General features: G+C 46.8%; 2 protein-coding genes across 2 annotated transcripts in view; one reads left to right on the forward strand and one right to left on the reverse strand.

Moving 5' to 3' along the window:
* The first annotated feature begins 802 nt into the window (after positions 1 to 802).
* The window catches only part of LOC128304386 (metallo-beta-lactamase domain-containing protein 1), a 90249-nt gene continuing 71192 nt past the window's right edge, over positions 803 to 19859 (forward strand). The window contains exon 1 of the mRNA XM_053041567.1: positions 803 to 983. The gene's annotated coding sequence lies outside the window, so the exon portion shown is untranslated. The remainder of the gene's footprint in view (positions 984 to 19859) is intronic.
* Positions 1982 to 4128, reverse strand: LOC128304385 (pyruvate dehydrogenase [acetyl-transferring]-phosphatase 1, mitochondrial). The gene is made up of 3 exons (XM_053041566.1): positions 3804 to 4128; positions 3402 to 3710; positions 1982 to 3333 (listed from the first exon to the last, which is right to left on the reverse strand). The coding sequence occupies exons 1-3, from the start codon at positions 3930 to 3932 to the stop codon at positions 2365 to 2367; spliced, it is 1407 nt and encodes a 468-aa protein (XP_052897526.1). The 5' UTR covers positions 3933 to 4128; the 3' UTR covers positions 1982 to 2364.

The following is a 19859-nucleotide window of genomic DNA, read 5'->3' on the forward strand; positions in this document are numbered from 1 at the left end:
GTAATTTATTGATCGTGCCAACAAACGGAATTGAGAAAGAAAGCTGTACAGAAATATGTGTGGAGTTGGCGTGTATTGCAAGCACGCAGAAGCATTTGATCCGACCATTGATTTTGTCGAAGGTTATCTAACATCACTCAAGCGAGCTTACCAGCGTGCCAGAAAACGATCAACCGATCCGTCGTTTATGCATCGCGAAGAATTGCTTTGCAGCAGCAGGAATTGATGGCATCTCATTAATGATGATATCTAATCAAGCGCGAAAGGTCTTACCATACCGATCCGTTGTGCATCTTGGACCGCACGTCCAAATGCAGCAAACCGTAGATTAATCCATCGAAAAGCAATCCTCGCACGATCGTATAGCAAAAGCGCAAGGCAAAAGCCATTTCGCGAATGTGTTTTGCTTCAATATGCAACAGTGGACGACCTTTCGAGCTTAGACAAACGTTGGACACGGAAAAGAAGACACTTTACGGTTTGATTATCTGTCGCTCAACAGAAACGGTTGGAATGATACTAAAAGCTCCCATTCCCATTCCGTATGCGCCATCGAGCCACGTGGCCGCCGAATGCCGAAGGATTAATGGTGCGGTGTGCGAGAGTCAACAAAATGGCGTTACGCAAACAGGCTTGTGCAAATTCCGTTGGTGGAATCGTCACATCGGGAATGTGGAAGCGGAGGTTTTGTTTTAGCCGGATTTGTTCGGAAAATATTGAACACTACAGTCACGTACGAAGGTGACGTGGAGAAGCTGTTACCATATTTGATTTGCTGCTAGTTTGTACAAGTGCCCTTTTTTTGTCCGCGACTGTTTGTTTACATGTGTCAAAGGGAGCTTCTGTTGCCAGAGGGCTAAAATTCGATCCAGACACAATTCATTAAAGTAGGCGCGCGAGCAGATTGTTTGTAAAAAGTGGTTTAAGTGAAGTGTTGTAAAGTGCCCTATTTCCTTTCTTTGTGTCCTGCTTTAAATCTTAGCGTAAGTACTTTAGTTGGCAAAAATAGTAGTATAATTTGATAAGTAAGTTGTCGCAGACTTTTCTCCACATGCTCGCTGCTTCCGATCACGCGCAATCGTAGCGTGTTGGTTCGAGTCACTGTACCATCTTACGGCATGTATTCCTTGCCCGTCCAAGCACGGCAGCAGCTGGAAATTAGGTTATGTTTTGGTTTCACTTTCGTGCCTACGCCGGGTAAAAGTGGGCGAGTCCAAAACCCTCTCCCCCCGGGGTGGATCGATGGCACGATCAGCAATCACCACCCCATAACACACCTCCGTGATATTGTGCATTAGAGGTTGCTCGAGCGGAAAGACACAGTTTCTTGTGAGCTATTATTTATTTTGTGGCGAAAGGAGGAACACACACCTTACCCACCCTATACCAGGTTGGTAGGATCTCTGGGTATTGGGAATGGCCCACATTATTCCTTTAGCATTGCAGGTTCGTCGCAATTCGCGCAACGCAAATTAACACACTTTTTTGTTGTTGTTGCGACGATTATCGACCGGAACTATTTTTTTTTTTGGGCGGTTCGGTTTAATTCTTCTACAATCCCCCCAAACAATCGATTGGTGGTCGTTGAGTAACAGCTGATGAGCTATATATGGCGTAATATAATGGTGCACGAACCACTTTCTCCGGATTACTGATCAGCTCAGGTTGTTTTCTTCCGATCGTTGTTTTGCTGCGGTTTCGAGGATCTCTAGCTAGCCATCACGATTAAGTCGTGAGGGCATGTGACCTTCACTCCGTGCGGTTGGAGATTACATCAATCAACAGGTACCGAAAGAAGCATTTTGGGAATGAATGATGGCACGAAATGAAATAAGAAACATGACGTCAGGAACTAGTTTTAATTTATTTTGTTTAACTACAAAACTCAACAAATAAAACTTTTGAAACATATTTCATGTCAATCCCACATCCGCGTACATAAATTTCTACCGTCTTTAAGACGCACACAAAAAAAACACACAGAGCGCACACGCTAACTAAACAGGTTGTGATGGAATCGTTCGGCCTGACATGTCGGTGATGGATTTCGATTAAATCGGTACACGCACATGCATCGGTAAACGATCCCTTAAGAACGGAAACATAAATACAGCAAAACAAATGTATGTGTCCGGATCGTTTCTCCTTGTAAATGACTCGTCGTTGGTCGAAGATGGCGATGAGAGAATTGAGCATTAGGACAATAGCGACAAAAAGGCCAGCCTTTTAGAGGGAGGTACTGACACCGGTTCGTCAACGGAACGTGCGCGTCATCATCGCGTGTTGTTAAATGCTTTCGGTGATTTGGTTCGTTTCCGGCGAAGCAATTGCAGCACGATCGGCACGATCACTACCGTCCCGCCATCAGGTAGGACAGTTGCGAAGATATTCCGAGTCGAAGTATACGACCGTTATGGTAATGTCGTCCCGGAACAGCCTTACGATGTCCTGCGGCAGCGATAGCATGTGCGACAGTTTCGAGTGCTCCACACCGTACTCGGTTCCACCGAGGGCGTTCCGGATGAGATGGGTTGCCGCATTACGATCGAGCGGTTTCTTCTGCAGGCCCGCCTTTCGGGTGCTCAACATTTGACTAATTTCCCCAAGCGTAATATCCTGCTTCGGGAGCGTTAGTGGCTGCAAGAATGCCTTCCCGTACATGTGCTCCCCGACGAGATGGACCGTCTGCATCGCGCTCATCGTATCCCACAGCCCATCACTTGCGATGATGAGAAACTTGTCCCGGGGCGTCAAGATGTGGTGCGTAATTTCCGGACACGCGCTCAGGTACGGTGGCGTGAGGTAGTATGGCGCTATCACTTGCTCCCCGAACTGTGGCACGACCAGCTGTTCGAGCTGCTCGCGTGTCCACTTGTAGCGAAAATCACCCATCGCACGCAGCGGCGCTAATTGACCCAGTAAACGTTCGCCACGAATCACCGTATCCCGCTCCGTGGCCGGATGCTCGCTGAGCAAGCGACGAACCTCCCCAACGTTGTCGGAGTTGTGTTCGTTGGTGAGCTTCTTCGCAATCCACTGACCGGTATCGGTGACAGTGCCGAGCACGGCCGAGCAATCACCAACGGATGCAACGTGCAGATGGGGCCCGTCGATGTGTGCTACGAGCGCAACCGCTCCGCTCATCGCGACCGACATCGTCCGCAGGCTGGGCATTTCAATTGCCTCGCGGGAAAGGTCTTGATCCAGCCGGATAAAAGCATTCTCCAGTGTTTGATGCATCTGAAACCCGGCCAGCGTAGTGTTGGTGAGTTCGTTCGCGAACTGGTTGAAGCTTTTCTCGTACAGCTCCTTGATTTCGCTCACAAACTCAAGCTGCAATGAATAACCTCGGTCGGTTAGTGTGTCGGTTAAATGTTGTGCAACGCGGCGCATGTTCTTGCCTTATCATTATGGCAGCTCAGGAAGGAAAAGCTCTGCGCACCGCCAAGCATATGCTGGCGAAGATCATCCGGTGGCACGAGCGAAGCGGCAATGTATCGCATCAGCCGCTTGCTGATCACCTGCGAACAGGCCGGCCCACCATGACCATCGAATATCCCCACCAGCAAACCGGAGGTGTGCACGCAGCTCGCTTCGCTGCGTGAATCTTCAATAGGCGAGTTGGAGGCGAGCTGATTCGAGTCGTAGCTTTTAACGGATCCGCCAAAAAATTCTTGCGTGTGTTCGTTCCCTCGCAGTATACAGTTTACCTACGGATCGGGTAAGAGCGAGTGAGACAATATGGTAATTCGCAGGAAGGAGGAACCTGTTTCTTAGAAACCAGACCCCGTACCGGTACGTACATCGTATGGCGAGAGTTTCGGTGGTCCGGTTGGACGGTGGAGAGCACTGGCGCGGTGGTAACTTCGGCTGAACGTTGTCGCCAACGAGCGCATCCGTATGGCGAGGATTTTTGGCGACCAGTTTGACATCTTGTTGGTGCGCTTCCCGCTAGTATCGGATGATTGGGATGCGGAATTTCACTGTTCTCCGCTTCACATTTGTACCGCACACAAACCCGGCCACCGGCTGCTTATTACGACAAAGCAAATCGTACCGCCGGACGGTATAAAAATAGTTTATTGCACCTTAATGGCCCCTAATTATGTTCCGGCCGTGCATGTGTTTTGCTTTGCCACATTCGTTCGCGATGAAACGGTACACCAAAATGAGAGAAAAACGTAATCGGAACAGAATGTAAACAAACGTGTGCGTTTTGACATTTACTTTTCGCCGTGTAGTTTCGCTCGGAATGGATTTTCGCTTGAGCGTAAGATTTCCGGCAGAGGGCGATAGTATTGGAGAATGTTGTTTTTGAAGGAAGGTTCAAAAATATATTTTTTTGAAAGAAATGATGTAATTTTTTGTGGTATTTTGGGAACATTTTGATTCACGCTACCAACGAAATGCATTCTTTCCCATCAAATTAAAACGGCATGCTCTATTGGGATAAAAAAAAAACAAATATTCAAACATTATCGACCTTTTGAATTCCCTCCCGGAACTCGCGCAGATTCCGCAGGACCCGGATGTTGTGTTGCCTACCCGGCGGGTTATTATCAAGTACCGCCCAGTTATATCTTGGTCGGTTAAAAAGATCTCAAAAATCGATCCCGGACATTAATTTGGTTTAAACCGCACTAAACATCCGTGGGGCGAATTTAACTCAACATGTTGTTCGCTGCGATCCTTGTTCACGACAAAATTCGCTTGTCATGGTCTCGCGCTGTGTAATGTGCAGATCTTGTGTACCGGAATAAACTGCAGATAGTAGGACACAAAAAAAAACAACATTGGACCTCCCTCGGGGGCAGAACTATGAATGAAAATCACGGTTTTGCGCCATTAGCGTGAAGGCTCTGTACAAACATTGATGAATCGTTTAGCATGGCTGAGATAATAAGCCACTCATTATTGGGGATCTTTGCTGCAGGATGATGCTAGAATCCGTAGCTTGATTGGCGTGATAATTGAATTACGGTTGAAAAGGAGAGTACACGACGGTTGCCGGAACGTTAACAAACAACGGAACCTTTGGCAATGCTGTGCAGAATATTAGTTGTTCGTTGTCGTAATCGCATTCTCGGAGGCATCTCCATGATGCTATGAGCGATGAGAATGACATGAAGAATCAGTACAAAACACAACCCACTTCAATAACCTTCGGAGATCTTCAATTTGGAGATGATCTGATCGGCGTTGGTGATCGTGATTGATGACACCGGTTTCAGTAGTTCCCTTTTTTGGGTGATTTTGTGCAGCTTGTGCAAATAAGCAACTTGTTCGTCGTACCGACCGGCACTGTTGACCATTGCGAGACAATGCTGACCTTTATCATTCGTGGTGCGTTAGATAAATGGATTCGCCAACAGGGTGCAGGAGTAGCTAAAAGCGGCACACAGCGCTATGACCCGCGGTAAGATATGCGGTAATAAATCCTTCTCCCAATGCGCCCCCGGGGGGGACCGATTAAGTGCCGGCAAGAATGTGGCCGGTGGCACCCAATAATATCGGGTCGGTAAAAAGTGAAAGTAAATTGGTACGATCGTCCCAGGTGCGCACACGTCTGTTATATACAGCGGAATGGGATTTGGGAATAGTGCAACACACTCGCCGTCTAGTTCGATCCGCGTGCGAATAAGAATATAAATCAAACCATCGGTGACGTTGAGCGATCGGCTCTTGTTAGGAGCCGTCTCCCCCGGTAGAAGGACTACAATTATCTAACGCCATAATGTTGCGCCGTGTCGTGTTACGCTCCATTCGTGCCAGGGTGACTTGAATAGAGTCATCTTCTGACGCCAAAGGGACACTGATGAGAAGGCAAGTCGCGCATCGATTGTGAGTTTCGTGCTGAGAATTGCAGTTCGCAGCAACTGCCAATTTATGACTGTAACAGGCATCGTAAATCGTCCGGCCGGCGCGTCACCGTAGTCGTGCCCACGAGATATCTGCCACCGTCGTATTACAGCAGACCCTGACCGGCTTCTGTACTTTCGCCGCTAGGGATAGCGTCGATGTTTGTGTGGATGTTTGCCGAGTATGTCGCGGAATGCTAATTTGAATTCTTGCTGATGTTTAGTTTCGCCTGCCATCCCTGCGTCCGAGGCGAGGCTCATCGTCGAACGTGACTTGTGGCCAACGAGGTCTGATAGGTGGCAAGCTCACCACCAGAGGGCTGTGGAATGCATGTTTGTCCATCCCCCTGTGTGTGATTAAATCATCATCAACCTGGTGTGGTTAATTATGAATGGGTTTTTGGATAAGGTGTTGATTGTGCGGTTCTCCACTGTGTGTGCTACATTGTGTTGGATGCGGTCTTGGAATGATTTACGGATAAGCTTCGATGCAGGAGGCAAATAATACAAAGACAAAAGACTTCTCGTTAAGGAATGCATTATTCAGGCGACGAACCCTTTCGAACGCGGATGATACTATCTGTGAGCGGAAAGTAATACTATTCGCAAGTAGAAACAAAACAGATGATCTCACTATCGCCATTATGCCGTAGTTGATCTTGGTACACCTTTTTGACAGCTGCTCCGGTGTATGCGAGTTTCACAGGGCCCGCGTCTCGATGATCATGCAAATCTGCAAATCACAAACAATGTACTACCCGCCCCCAGTGCCGATGGTGGCTAAGAGCTCAAGATGTAATGTTTGCCCTTACCAGCTGTTTATTTGCGCACCACTTCACATCGACAAGCCACTAGCGCTGTAAGTGGAAGCGACAAGTGATTTTCGTGATAATAAATGCCGTACTCACACTGTGTTCACGCGGCTGGTTCTCGTTAGCGTTCTACGATGCCAAAAGTTCATTGTCACATTCCAGGAACTTTGAGCGGCAAAACATGTTCGGAATGGGGGATTCCCTGAATGGATGCGATCATCAGCATCATTAGTTGGTAAATGTAATTGATTTCGGATTGTTATGCATCGGAGTATTACTCACTGCGTGTCGTCGTGTAATCGCACGACCTTTGCATGAAAATTCTTTTTCGTTCACCTCCTAAAGCCACTAACCTCCAGAGCTGCAGTTCTTTGTGGGAAAATGTTGGATATTAATTAAAATTGTGCTAACCCAGTCAAGATGGCCTTATTAGTCTTCTTGAAACCCCCCAAGTGCACAATTGGTGATCGGTAGATCGATTCCATTTGGTCGATCGCTTATAAATAAAAGTGATTCCCTTGAACGATGAGCGTTACGATGATTGGTCGAAGTGTAGCTCTTTTGACCTACTAAAACCGTCGAATCCAATTCCCCAGTTGTCGATTAATGTATCAATTCAAAAGCTTTAAGCTCCACACACTCACTAGATGGCCTTAGCTGAAGGTTGTAAAGGGTTGTTGTGTTGGTTGTTTCTGTAAGATTATTATAAGCGAGAGCTCGAGATGGAAAGAAATCCGACACATTAAAACCCGACACAAGAGCCAATCTTTGAGACTAAAGGAATCGAAGGGTTCGAGTGCTGCTCGAGTGGTACCGGTAGTGAAGGGTTTTCCATCCCTGTTACCTTTACGAAAGAGTGCCAGAAGATTTAAAGTGTGCTTGTGTTATTTTTCGTGCTTGTCGGATCCGTCGGAGCTGTTTTCCATCGGTAAGTAAGCACTCCATGTGGCAAGTCTGTTAGTTTATGTGTAGGCAAAAACCACAAAATGAGCCCATTCGAAATCACTTCACAGCTGATGAATTCCCATCTGAAGTAACGACCGTACCGCGCGGCAGCGAAGGGTTCGTCGCCGCCACCTTAATGCGGTCGCGCATCGTTTATCGAAAGCGAAATCATCGTCCCTTTTTCGGCACGCATACACAACGGCTGGTTTCTGGTGCAGTGGGTCGGATGCAATAATGACACTTTGGTTTACATTTTTACGCTACCCCTATGCTCTAACCCGCTAGCCGCCTTCGGGCCAGGTAGCAATTGACACATTAGTTGGTAAGCACGGCACGTAATTATTGTGCACAAGCGTGGTTGGTGGTGTGGCGTAAGCGTGTGTTCCATAGACGCATCAACACGCATCGAGCGTGGGTGCATTTGGTCTTGCCATAAACGGTGGCAGCCACATTTACGAACAATGCAGTTTCGTCTCGCCGGACGGTTGGATGACCCACGACCGGAAGGGGTTTGGTTTTGAGGTTGCAAAATTTAATGGCCTTATTAAGGATTGTTGTGCATAAACATAGGCTTCAGGGGAAATGTAAATATTGCAACAGTAACGTGGCGTACACTCAGTGCGCCGGTTGACCTGCACGAAGGTCCGCTCGGGTCAACCCCCCTGGTTGGGGCCATTGACACCTTTTATCTTATCGGGTCGGATTGAAAAGCGAAGATAACCGCAACGGTTTGTAAATATTTATCATTGTTCAACATATCGATCTCGATCGTTTCCTACCGCATTTAATCGCTTTCCACGCAATTAACTAGATCGTGGTGATCGCACCGGCTTCCATTACAAAACCCCTTGTCGCACACACGCACCATCCACCCGGTAAGATGATTCCAAAGGCGAGGGCCGTGTTTAATGCTGTCCGAGCAACAAAGTCCACCACCGTCGGCCTATCGTTCCACCATAAATTGTCTGTGTTTGGGGTTTTGAAACGCTCGCCAATCGCGATGCAGTCGACTGGCGGCTGTTTTTCGGGTGTGGTGTGGAAAACTTGCCATTACGACGCTGCCTCAGTTCAATGGCTTAGCGTGTGTTTGCTGGACGCTTCGTGCCATCAGGAAGTGTAATGATGCGGCGAATGCGAAATGGTATGAATATTTTAAACCATGCTACTAACCCACCACACGGGTTCGGGTTAGTTTTTCCCAGCCCACGGTAAAGGGTAAAAAGATCGGTAACTTCCGCATTTAACGGTGTGTTGGGGTTGAGGTTTTTACAACCGTTTTACAGGCAGGCAGCGGGGAGCCATTATTATTGGGCTCGAGACCGCACACATTTCCCAGGCTCACCAATCACCGGGGCGCAATGGCGGGTTCGGGCAGTGGTTCGACATGATAGTGGGGCGATGCGATAGTGTGGCACACCGGCATGTTTAAAAGCCAGCGTGGGAACCACTGCACTGCATTCAATGGGACGTGCAATTCGAAGATTCCGCAAGATTCCGAGATTGCCTTGGGAAGAAGTGCGAGTTTCCGAACCCCTCCCCCCTCCTTTCCGATTCGGTTCGATCGCCAAACACCGGAATTGCGGTCACCCCGAAGGGAGTTCGTGGCATTTTTCGGCGGGAAGGTTGGAAATCAATTGGTGAGCATTTGGTGGCGCTTGGTAAGGATAAAAAAGGGAAAGTTTATGCAAAATAAAAGAACCATTTTCGGAATGGAAAACGTGATGGAAAATGCGAATAAATATCGCGTTAATTTGCTTTTAGTTTCTTAATCAACAAATGGTGTGTCCATTGCATAAATTTAGGCGCAAAACCTTTGTGGCGGTAATTTCATCATAGCTTACCAAAAAGCTTCCAGAAGTTCTCAGTTAGCTTGTCCGAGTCACCCACACCAACACTGGCAAAACCGCGATAGGTGTCAGGGCTAAACCATCCGACCAGCTTACCAGTTGCAACAGCGGCTAATGGTGAAATCCGTCCGGCGGTGGCAGAGTTGGACAAAAAGTGCGCGCGCGCGGGCAAAAAATATCATAATCGAATCGTCTTTCGGCAGCGATCGAAGTTATTACCGGAATGGTAGAGGAATTTCGATTCGCGTGCCTATTTCGAAATCGGCCTTCGGTGGCAACATTTTGGCAAGTTGGACCCCACGCCGGACGCCAGCAGGGGAGGGGTGTACATGCTGGCAATCAAATTTTCTGCTGCAAAGCCATGGATTTAAATTAACATAGTACATAGCAATTAACTTACCAGACTTGTGGTCGCTTTTTTTTCGCTGCGAAAGTTCTTTGAACCGGATGCAACTTGTAAAACAAAAAAATACCGTTCACAAATACCTTCATTGGAGGGTTCGTCGCTTGTGTCTGAAGCACGCAGAGAGAAGGTCAACAGAATCACCCTTTCTGGAGCCGCCCCCCCGCGACTGTGATGGGGAGAAAGTTTTGCACGACGAGCAGTGTTCCAAACCCCGAAGTGCAGAGTATACCAGAAAGCGATCGCTACACCCGCAAGAGTAAAACCTCTCGATCGATAAAGAAGCAAAGCAAACGAAGCTAAAGCATCTGCATCAGAAGTAGAGCGCACGGCGGGAACGATCGCGCACAGAGCGAGCCCGTGGAACTTTCATTTTCAATAAAACCCTTCGCAAACGTGTGTAGGTCGTCGCGTCAATTCCTGGTAGTAATGGGACATTCTTCTCTCTTTCTCTCTCTCTCTGTCTATCTCTTTCTATCGGTGGGTGCAATTTTCTCCTCTAGTCCGATGCAAAACAACGCGGGTTGCTCGAGCAGGGGGTGAGTTTTATTGCCATTCCCGGCTTAAAACAAGAAACTTCGCCGCGCGGTAGCCGGAAATGCAACCGAAAACATTATCTACCATGTACGGACAGACACATATATTGTTTTAGTTGTTCGAAAGTGGAAGTGGCTGGATGCTTTCGCGCTTAAATTATTACTCATAATTGAATACCAAAATAATAAAAAAAGTCCGAGATGCACACAAACAGCTGTCGTGGTCTTGGGTTGGTTTCCCTTTTTGCGTCAGTTGTTGGCGTAGCTGCACAACACTGCATGACATCGATACTGACCTGGAAGTATGGAGAGAAAGAGACAGAGAAAAGAAAGGAAACACATTTCATTAAAATGATGCATTTTTGTGTGTGTGTGTGTGATGTGGTGGCTTATGCAAGGCTTATGTCTTTGTGGTGGTGATTTTTTTGTGTGTGTTTTCTTTGCCATCGACTTATCTCCTATGCAAACTCCCTCCTACTACACACGGTGGCTAATAAACCGCCAAGCCCCTTTGGCCATGGGAAATGTCATGATCATTAGGAGAGAAAATTATAAGTTTAAGCGCAATAAAATATCGAAATTGATGTTAAACGCTCGAGCGTTTCATTGTGGTGCTAGAAATTGTATTGCATATTAAGTATGTTTAACACTCAAACACTAAACCCCCAACCATTGTGTGGGGTTGTGCTTAAGCATACGCATTCAAATGAAACTACTCAAACGCATCACTTTCCGATGGCCGATGGGTGCGGAAAACGAAAGCCCATGCTGCCCAGCAGCATCCCGCATCCACCGCAGCGGACTCACCCCGGGACGGACGCACACTTTCACGCGCATTGCCGCATTCACTTTCGATCTGCTTACTTCACCAACCTGCACAAACCCGAGCGGCACGCACCGCACCGCGATCGAGTAATGTGATGGGTTGCTTACGATCGTCCGTCCGTTTTCTGGGTGTTTGTGTGCATCACGAAAGGAAATGAAGCTCTTTCACCGTTTCGTTCAAAACCCATCGCCCCAATGCGGGTATAGAGGTTCGTGCGACTTGTGGTTCGCTTTTAATGCCAACGGTTCACTTCTTGCTCTCCTCCTCCGTGCGACATAACGTTCACGAATTGGAGGGGTGGGGTGGGGGGCTGGTTCGGGTGGAAAAAGAAGAAAAAGATTTTATAACATTTCCCACTTCCCCCCCCCCCCCCGCGGGAAAAAACAACTTCTTACGATCGGATCGAGTAACGCCGGATATGAGGCGAGATGTCGTGAAGGTTTTGTTTTTTTATTGGTGCTTGGTATGGCTGGGCTTAGCTGTGCGTTAAATAACACCGTGATAACAACGGATTGTTAACGGAGACAGAAAATTACGGGATGAGAGTGTAAATGTTATGCCATTTTCTAAAAACAAAAAACAAAACAACAACCCTTTGTTTTGAGTCACTCAAATAATAATTAAATAATGCAATAAATATCGAAAGACTTCAACAGTCGGGCAAGCGAGAAACCTTTCGATTCCCTTTCGTTGCACTATTTTATGTTAGCGATTGCTCTACTAATTACATTAAATTATCCACACCATTGCCCCGTTTTCGGAATCGGTGTGAAGGTGAGAACTGAAATTAAACTGTCTCATTACTGGTGCTAATTGGTTGCGAACCCGGGGGTTTGCACTATGCGATGCAAAGTCTTTAGAACAACGAAGCATCAGGTCAGGCAAAAGAATGGCATGCAAAACTGTGTGTGTGTGTGTGTGTGTGCCGATGCGCACGCGGAGACATTTTGCTGTGCTCATCTTCGCCCGGATTCCGAACCGGTTCTCCTTGAGCGATTCCGACCGGTATGCATCCGGCTGCCACCGTCTGGCAGGTTTGTTCGGTGCTGTATGTCTGTGTCGGTGGCAAAATAGTGGGTGTCGGAAAAGGAGCAACAACCTTGCGGGTAAAGTGTTGGCTGTGCAGCACAAATCCGAAAACACTAACATATCGCTGCAAATTTGCGTTAATTTGTATAAATATATTTTTGCTGCTCGCCTGGCAGCTGGGCCGTGTTTATTTGCTGGCAAGTGCCAGGTGTTTAATGTCACCATTTGTCTTGTTTCAAGTTCATAGCAGATAACCCTAGCCGGGGTTTCGGGGCACTCGCGGTACCGCACCGTGATGCGCCGAAACGGGTAAGGTCGCGTCAGTGTTTCCTCCACCGAAGCAATCAATCATGCACAGTGCGGTGACGCGCGAAGATCACCAACAGCGCTGTCTGTGCGTCGGTTGCAACACTTCGGCCACTCTGGCCCTCTCGCTTTGTATGTTAATTAAAGCTGGAACGAGGAAATGCAGCCAGCCCGCGTGATGGCGAACGAGTTTGGCAGTTTGGCAGCGGTCGGATCGGGCGCATTTGACAGCTCATTGGCGACCTCCTCCCACCGTGCCTGGAAGGGCGGCGAGATCGCTATCCGCTGTATGTGGGGGATCGCGCTACGAGTAGAAAGTGAAATATGGCGACGGTATCGAAATGCGAAACAAAAGGGTAGTTGAAGCGCCGGGAAGTGATAGAAAAACGAAGAGGTCGTCGCAGATGACGGCGATGATGTCAGCCATAAACGCACGGGGGCCCACACCGCAACACTCGGCCGACGGTTTTTCAAACGGTTACGGTCCGGAAGGTGACAAAACCGGAGCCGGTTTTCTGCACGTGCGTATTACAAAACCGCAACGCAAGGTTTCGTTCGTGGCGGATAGCACGTAAGACTCGTTTTTGTGATGCTGCCCTACACAGGGTGCCTCCACGGTGAAGTCTTCCCCGGCGCGTTTGTACCAAAAATAATCGCTCTCTCTCTCTCTCTCTCTCTTTTTTGCTCTCTCCCTTCCAATTTAAATTTGTATCTCCACACCACCAAAACACGGGGACGGGTTTGAAGATTTATGGGCTGGTGCGCGGGTTACCTGTGCGATCCCGGTTACGATCCCGGATCTTCGCGCGATTGGCGTGTCGCGGTCTCGCACTACACTTCTCACCTTACACTGCGCTGCGTCGTGTGATGGTGTGGTATTATGGATTGCTCAGTTGTAGGGAGAAAAAAAAACGGAGCACGTGTGTGTATTTGTCGAGAATTCCGGAAAATCTTCCCCCGTTTGAGTCAGAATCCGGGATTGCCGGGCGACGCATTCATTTGCGATAAGCGCTTCTTCCAACTGTGCATCTCAGAGTCAATTGCAAAAGCAAAAAAAAAAACAAGCACTTGAAACGATTGATCCGAAGGGTTGGGAAAGGGTAACAATAACGAGCGCACAGAGGAAAAAGGTTAATGATGTTAATTGGACAACATTGGGGGAGCATCGGTAGACGTGATGGGGCAACGGATGGGTTCTAATGCGATGCTTGCTCGTTTGCTAAGTATTTCCGTGGGAGCGTCCATTGCAACAGCTGCTCGGCTGACTGACGTACGGCACAGCACACAGCTGCGCGATCACGGGCCACGATCGGTAAAACCTGCCCGCCATGTCACGGAGTGTCACACTCTGAAGATCAGCCAAGCAGCCTCTTCTAGATGATCTGCCCTGGTGGTAGGAACACACAAACAAAACAAAAATTTAAAGATTCTAAGTTTCGCCTCGCACGGTGTTTGGCAGGTTTGTTTTTTTTTTCTTATTCGTGTCAAACCGGTCACGATCGCACTCGCACCGATCATTGTGCCGCGATGAGGAATGTCCAACACAGACAGTTATACCGAATTCATTCACCTTCGCAGTGGATTATGTTAATATGCGCAAGGATCGTCGAGGTTGCCGAGGTAGGGTTAGGGGTTTTTTTGTTAAATTCTTCAACATACAAAGTAGACACGATCGTTACGGTGGATAACTCGCACATCGGGATCGTATAGCTCCGGGCACATTGAGTGACACAGTGTACTTTCACTAGCAGCGTGTTGGCATATTTTTATTAAGTTATAAAATTAATAAAAACTCCTACTTAATGAGACAAATGATCTTATCAAGCTTCCGGGGGTTGCAAATTGTTACGATTGAAACTTAATTTTGCAATAAAGCAATCAAAATTCTTAGCAAAATCATCTCAACCGTCAAAAATCTGTCATGTGTGGAACAAAAGACTTATGCACGTTTTTGTAAGCGACGAACCCCACAAAACTGTGCCGTTGTTGCTCTTCCGCGTTCTCGTGCAAATTGTTCATGAAAATTCATCCGAATTCACCTGACGAGTCAGATGAACGATAGATGGAGTTGTATTTTTTCTTAAATTGTATCCAATAAACAAGATAATCTCTTAATGGTTTCGTAGAATGATGTTGTTGAATTGGAATGTCCTGTGCCGCGTACGATGCAATAATTATCGCGAGTGATTCATACGATCGTGTGCGCTGTGCAAGTCGTTGTCTGCACGCTGCGTCACGTCTGATCTCCGCACACACCGTAAGTGTCTGTCTCGATACTTGGCCAGCTCGCCATTGCCCTTCAAATTGGTTTGCAAATAGCACGAATGTCGTCCAATGCCAACCGGGAAAGCAGCACGGATCCGGGTGGCCTAAATTCGACTTCGGTGGGTTAGTAACAGAACCGGGGGGTGGTGGGAAATGATTATTTTGACGTTTGCCCAGCGCCAGCGTACTTATACCGCGATGCTTATCGAGTTTATGGCGTTACTGAGCTCCAAAACGGTAGCACACCCGTGGAACGTTACACATGTTCGATACGAGCGACGCTGGGCAGGCAAGTTATGCTCACGCTCTGCACGTTATGTTTGCATTACAGGCAAGCAATAAAATCGTAACAAGTAAACGCCACCACTCCAACCCGTTAGGTGCATAATATATTGGTTTCGGATTTGGCCGGCATCGTACGGGTGGCGTAACAGGGAAGGTCTTTATCTTCGGGCCTTTACTGGTGGTGCGGTGTGTGCGGTGCTTATCGCTGGTGGGGATGGTAACGAATGTCTCCGGGAAAGCTTATGTTTTATTAATGAGCCACAGCAGCGACGGCCGAAGCGAAAGGATCCGGAGCGTCGTAAGCAGGCGGAGGACTTCGCCAAACTTTTGGCGCTGTTACGTGGCCAATGCAGCACTACGCCACCGTCTGGATGGTTGCAAATTGTGTTGCCGTTGTTGCGAATGGATTCTGATTCGGGGCTTATTTATTACCATCGCCAAATTGTTTTTCTCCCTGGTTATCGTGTTTCTCCGTGCCAGTATCGGTCAGTAAGCTCCTCCAGCAGCAGCAGCAGCAGCAGCAGCAGGTGCAGAAAGCGTACAATAATGTGCTGCCCGTTCGATCACGGATCGACAGCGACAATAACAGGTCTTTCGGGTCATTTTGGACCGGTCCTGTAGGTAGGCGAGTTATTTCGGTGGGTCGATCTTCCTGGACCGAGAATTGGATAATAAGCCCCGGGCATTGGGGTTCATTTCAGGGTGCAGGAAGACAACAAAAAAAGCTGCCCATAGGAAGCGCAATCCTGCCCGGCACAGTAAGCGACAGCGTGCCAACAGGTTTGCGAACACTTCCAGCCGAATATCGTCCCAGGCGGCAGGTACTGTTGCCAACAGCCTTCCAATTGTCGCTGTTGCGTGCAGCCACAGTTCCGCGTTTGGGGCATAAAATTGTTCTGAACGGCTTTTCTTTACTCGTTGATGCGTTGGCAAAATTGTCAAAACGCTCCGTTAATTGACACGGCAAAACCACCAAACCGAATCACCAGACCGGCATTCGATCGATGCCATAAAAGATGATGTCAATTAAGTGAAGTTGGTTCGCGATCGCGAATTCGCCGGCTACCGACAAAAGCGCGCTTTGTTTTTCTTTTGGTTTTTGGTTTTTGCGTTTGATTTTATTTTGGTTTGGATTGTTTTGATGAATCTATGAATAGCGAAATTGTCCGAAAGTTGCTGGGGAATTGCAAATTGATATGAATTGTTGTTCACCGATTGTAGCAACAACAAAAAAAGAAGCGAATTAAAAGTCTGTTTATGTATCGACGAAGAAAGCATTTTCGATTTCACAAAGGGGTTTGAGTGTTTCCAGCCGTTTGTGTTTGTTATTTTCTTTTGCAACATAAATAAACAATCGTAAGCTACGAATTTTGGTATCATACTGTACACTAGTGGGTGTACGGAATTAATCTAATAATTTCACCAAAGGAAAGACTTCTTTATTCAACTACAAAATGCGCCAAATCCCTGGTGCTTGGTTCGACACTGCAAAGCATCACGCATCACGAGACAGGGAGAAACTTCGAGGCGGAAAACTCCAAACGATACCTCACCGAAATTGCCTTTTCGTACCTTACGCAACAGTGAGTGAGTGTGAACCAGTGAAGAAGAGAGCGTGGCGTGCGGTGGGTCCCGACCGGTGCGGGTGGAACGGTGTGCAAACATTGGCCGGTGCGCAAGTTGTCGATGCTGAAAAGTTATCTATCACGAAAAAAAAAACGACGATGTGGCACAGTACCCGCACCCCGTGAGATGAACCGGCCACGCACTATGGGGGCGTTGTAAAAAAAAAACAAGCAGTTGTAAGTTTATGCAGCTAAGAAAGGCTCGTCGCGTTTGTCGAAACAAAAAAGGCCGAAAACAGAAAAACCAAACCATCGTGGAAAAATGATTTAAAACCGTGAACTGCAAAAAGGCAGAAGGAAGTGCGTTACTGCTGCCCTTCGTGAAGTCCGCATTGCGTAGGCTGCAGGTGGCTTGGAATCACCAAATGTAACGACGGACAAAACAATGTTTTGCTCACTTTTCCGTTGTGGTAGTTTTTTTTTTAAGCTGGGAGCGTTGTGCAGAAAAATTGGAGAAGTGCATAAATCACGTCACCTCCAAACACCTCCGCGATGCGGTGAGAACAATAGCGGCTCACGAGAACTGGAGACTGCCGGAAGGCAAATGTGTTTTGTGCTTTGCAATTTGGGCTAATTGCAATGAGGCATCGAATTAATCTGGTTGAATCGTACAATTTCACGTCATTACATTAATTTTGCGCTAGCAAATTCGCTGCAATAATTCTGACTACGATGGGAAAGCGTTTTTATTGCCGATATGATTGCTAGAACCCATCTAGGTCAATATATTTTTGAGAGTTTCATCGTTTGAAATAAAAAAAATGTAAGGCTGCTTGTTGCTTTATTTAACTACATTAAAGTGCACAGCCGAACAAAAATTAGACTTGAAGTAGTAAAAACGGCTTTTTGTTTTTGTTTTTTTTTTACATTGCATAAATTAAGGCGTTAACGACTTGTAACGACACTCGAAATATTGATGCAAATACGGCAATAAAAGCTTATGGCCGTTATGCTGGTACTAATTAAAAATTCAAATTCACTTTTAAAAATGCCTTCGCCTTTTCGCGGTACTATAAAGCACCGGCACTGGTACAGGAGATTAGATTGAAAATGAAAAATTATTTTCCCAAAACAATAAAACCTACCTTGCTGAATGGACCGTCGTTGTGGTAATTAGATTCATCTTCGTTTCGTTCGGTGTGTGTGTGTGTGTGTGCTGTCAAGGCGCACGATTTACAGAAAACTGAACATAAGGTGCACTACGGTTAAACGATCAGTAACATAAGACGTATTGTTGCTTTCGTTCGAGTGTTATGGTTTGTGGCGTAACCTACCAGCGTGTCACTTGCAATCACTTATCACACTCTGTACATCAAGCACAAAAACTGCTCTAAGAATAAAATGGGAAATAAAAGGATAAAATACATGAAATGCACACCATTCACTTTCACACTGCCGGAAGCTTGTGTCTGGTAACGGAACACTTTGCGCGCGGGATGAGAATTTGCATCGGAAAAACAACCCCTTGCGGCAGACACTCTTTTGCACAACAACAAAACCAAGTCACCGTTTTCGCTTGTATTACCAACTTTCTTACACTTTAAACTGCTGGTTTTCGGCCTCCAATCCCGATGGTGGTGGCCAGACAACCCTCACACACCCTTTGCTTCTTCTCCCTTTCCGTTCACACTTCACCCTTTGCGGTGCCTTTGGAAACCAAACATTCAAGAAAGAAGATGGACAGACGATGGGACACTAATTGTTTGGCACACGGTGCTCACTCCGCAACGACTGCTCAGCGACTGGCGTGCGGTGCGTTGTGCTGATCGTGCTTTTATGAAATCAAACGGCACAGGGTGGGTGTTCGATACTCTCTCGGTCCTGGCTCTCTCGTGCTCGCAACGGTAGCTAACTGGTTTTGGACGGTTAAATCTCGTTAATGGTGTTGTGCACGTGCGTGCAGTTTGTTTTACGCTGAAATCCGCGAGATCCGCGAGATCCGCGAGATCGCTCTCGTGCGCGCGAGTGATGTCGTGTTTTTCTCCGTCGATCGACACCCGAGTGGAGAAAGTTTTGCTGAGCGCGCCCGGACGGACGGTTGGTGCAGCTGAAACCATCCAGCGAGCGTGCGATCGTGATCGTGAGCAAACAGTGCGCCAAGGCTGGAGCATGTTGCTTTGGGGGTGCGATTTGTGTTTTTCAATTTGCATAGGTAAGAACACGGCGGTTCGCATCCGTGTGGAGCAGCGGTGGCGTCATACAGAAAACATTGGGGATTTTATCGACCGTTTGGCATTTCCAACGATGGTAGAATATTTTTCGCTGTGTAATAGAGGTTTTTTGTTCATCTCCACAAATGATTCACTGCCAAATTTAGCCACTGTGTACCTTGTGGAACAAGCACTCGAAGAGAATTTCCGCAAGATGGCAATAAACGACGAACCTTCGTTCTGTTGACTTTTCAATGTTTATGATGTCATTTGAAAGATTTTAGATTTATCTTATTGATGTTTTATTTTTTTATATTATTCTACTCATTTTAAAGGATCTTAAAAAGGTTTTTAATTATTTATTTCAATATGAATTCTTTACATTTAATATAATTATATAATTAAAAAACAAACATGAGTACAAAGTCTTACAAAACAGCTCTTAAGCAGCTTAAAGTACCCGGTACAATGCGATTAAAACCGGCATTTGTTTGTTTTATTGTCCATCGGGCGGAAAAAATGTGTTCATGAATTGGAAGTTTGTTAATTGTGAGTGAATTTATGCGATCGCATGGTTCGTTGAAGATAAAGACATGATCCAACTTTATGAAACGGCACGTTCATCCGGTACGAAGTCATTTTCCTTCCCATTTATTGCCCATTGTGCCTGCTTAATCCTGTGCTGAGAGTGTTACTAGCTGGTACAATATAAGCATTTAATACTTAGTTTCTAGTGCACTTAGTGTGGCATTTCGCTTTAGTTGGCTCACGTTGTGAAATTGTTGTGACACTGCTGTGAATCAATGGTGCGATCGCCCCTAACCGCAACGATATTGTTGTTGCCAAAAGCACCATTTAGCACCCGAAAAATCCCTATCGGACGAATGATTAGAATTCATATTTTAATATGTCTAGAGTAAATTTGAATAGCAGATTTGGTTGTTAAATGGATGGGTAGAATGTTTTCTGCTG

Source organism: Anopheles moucheti, chromosome 3, assembly GCF_943734755.1.
Source record: "Anopheles moucheti chromosome 3, idAnoMoucSN_F20_07, whole genome shotgun sequence".
Classification (NCBI taxonomy): domain Eukaryota; kingdom Metazoa; phylum Arthropoda; class Insecta; order Diptera; family Culicidae; genus Anopheles; species Anopheles moucheti.

Bases quoted from the DNA above. Each gene is read 5' to 3' on its own strand.
- LOC128304385 (XM_053041566.1), bottom strand. From the start codon at position 3,932: ATGTCAAACTGGTCGCCAAAAATCCTCGCCATACGGATGCGCTCGTTG. The intron at 3,711-3,803 runs GTACGTACCGGT...CCCGATCCGTAG, and splicing joins CGAAACTCTCGCCATACGAT to GTAAACTGTATACTGCGAGG. The intron at 3,334-3,401 runs GCAAGAACATGC...TATTCATTGCAG, and splicing joins TGAGCTGCCATAATGATAAG to CTTGAGTTTGTGAGCGAAAT.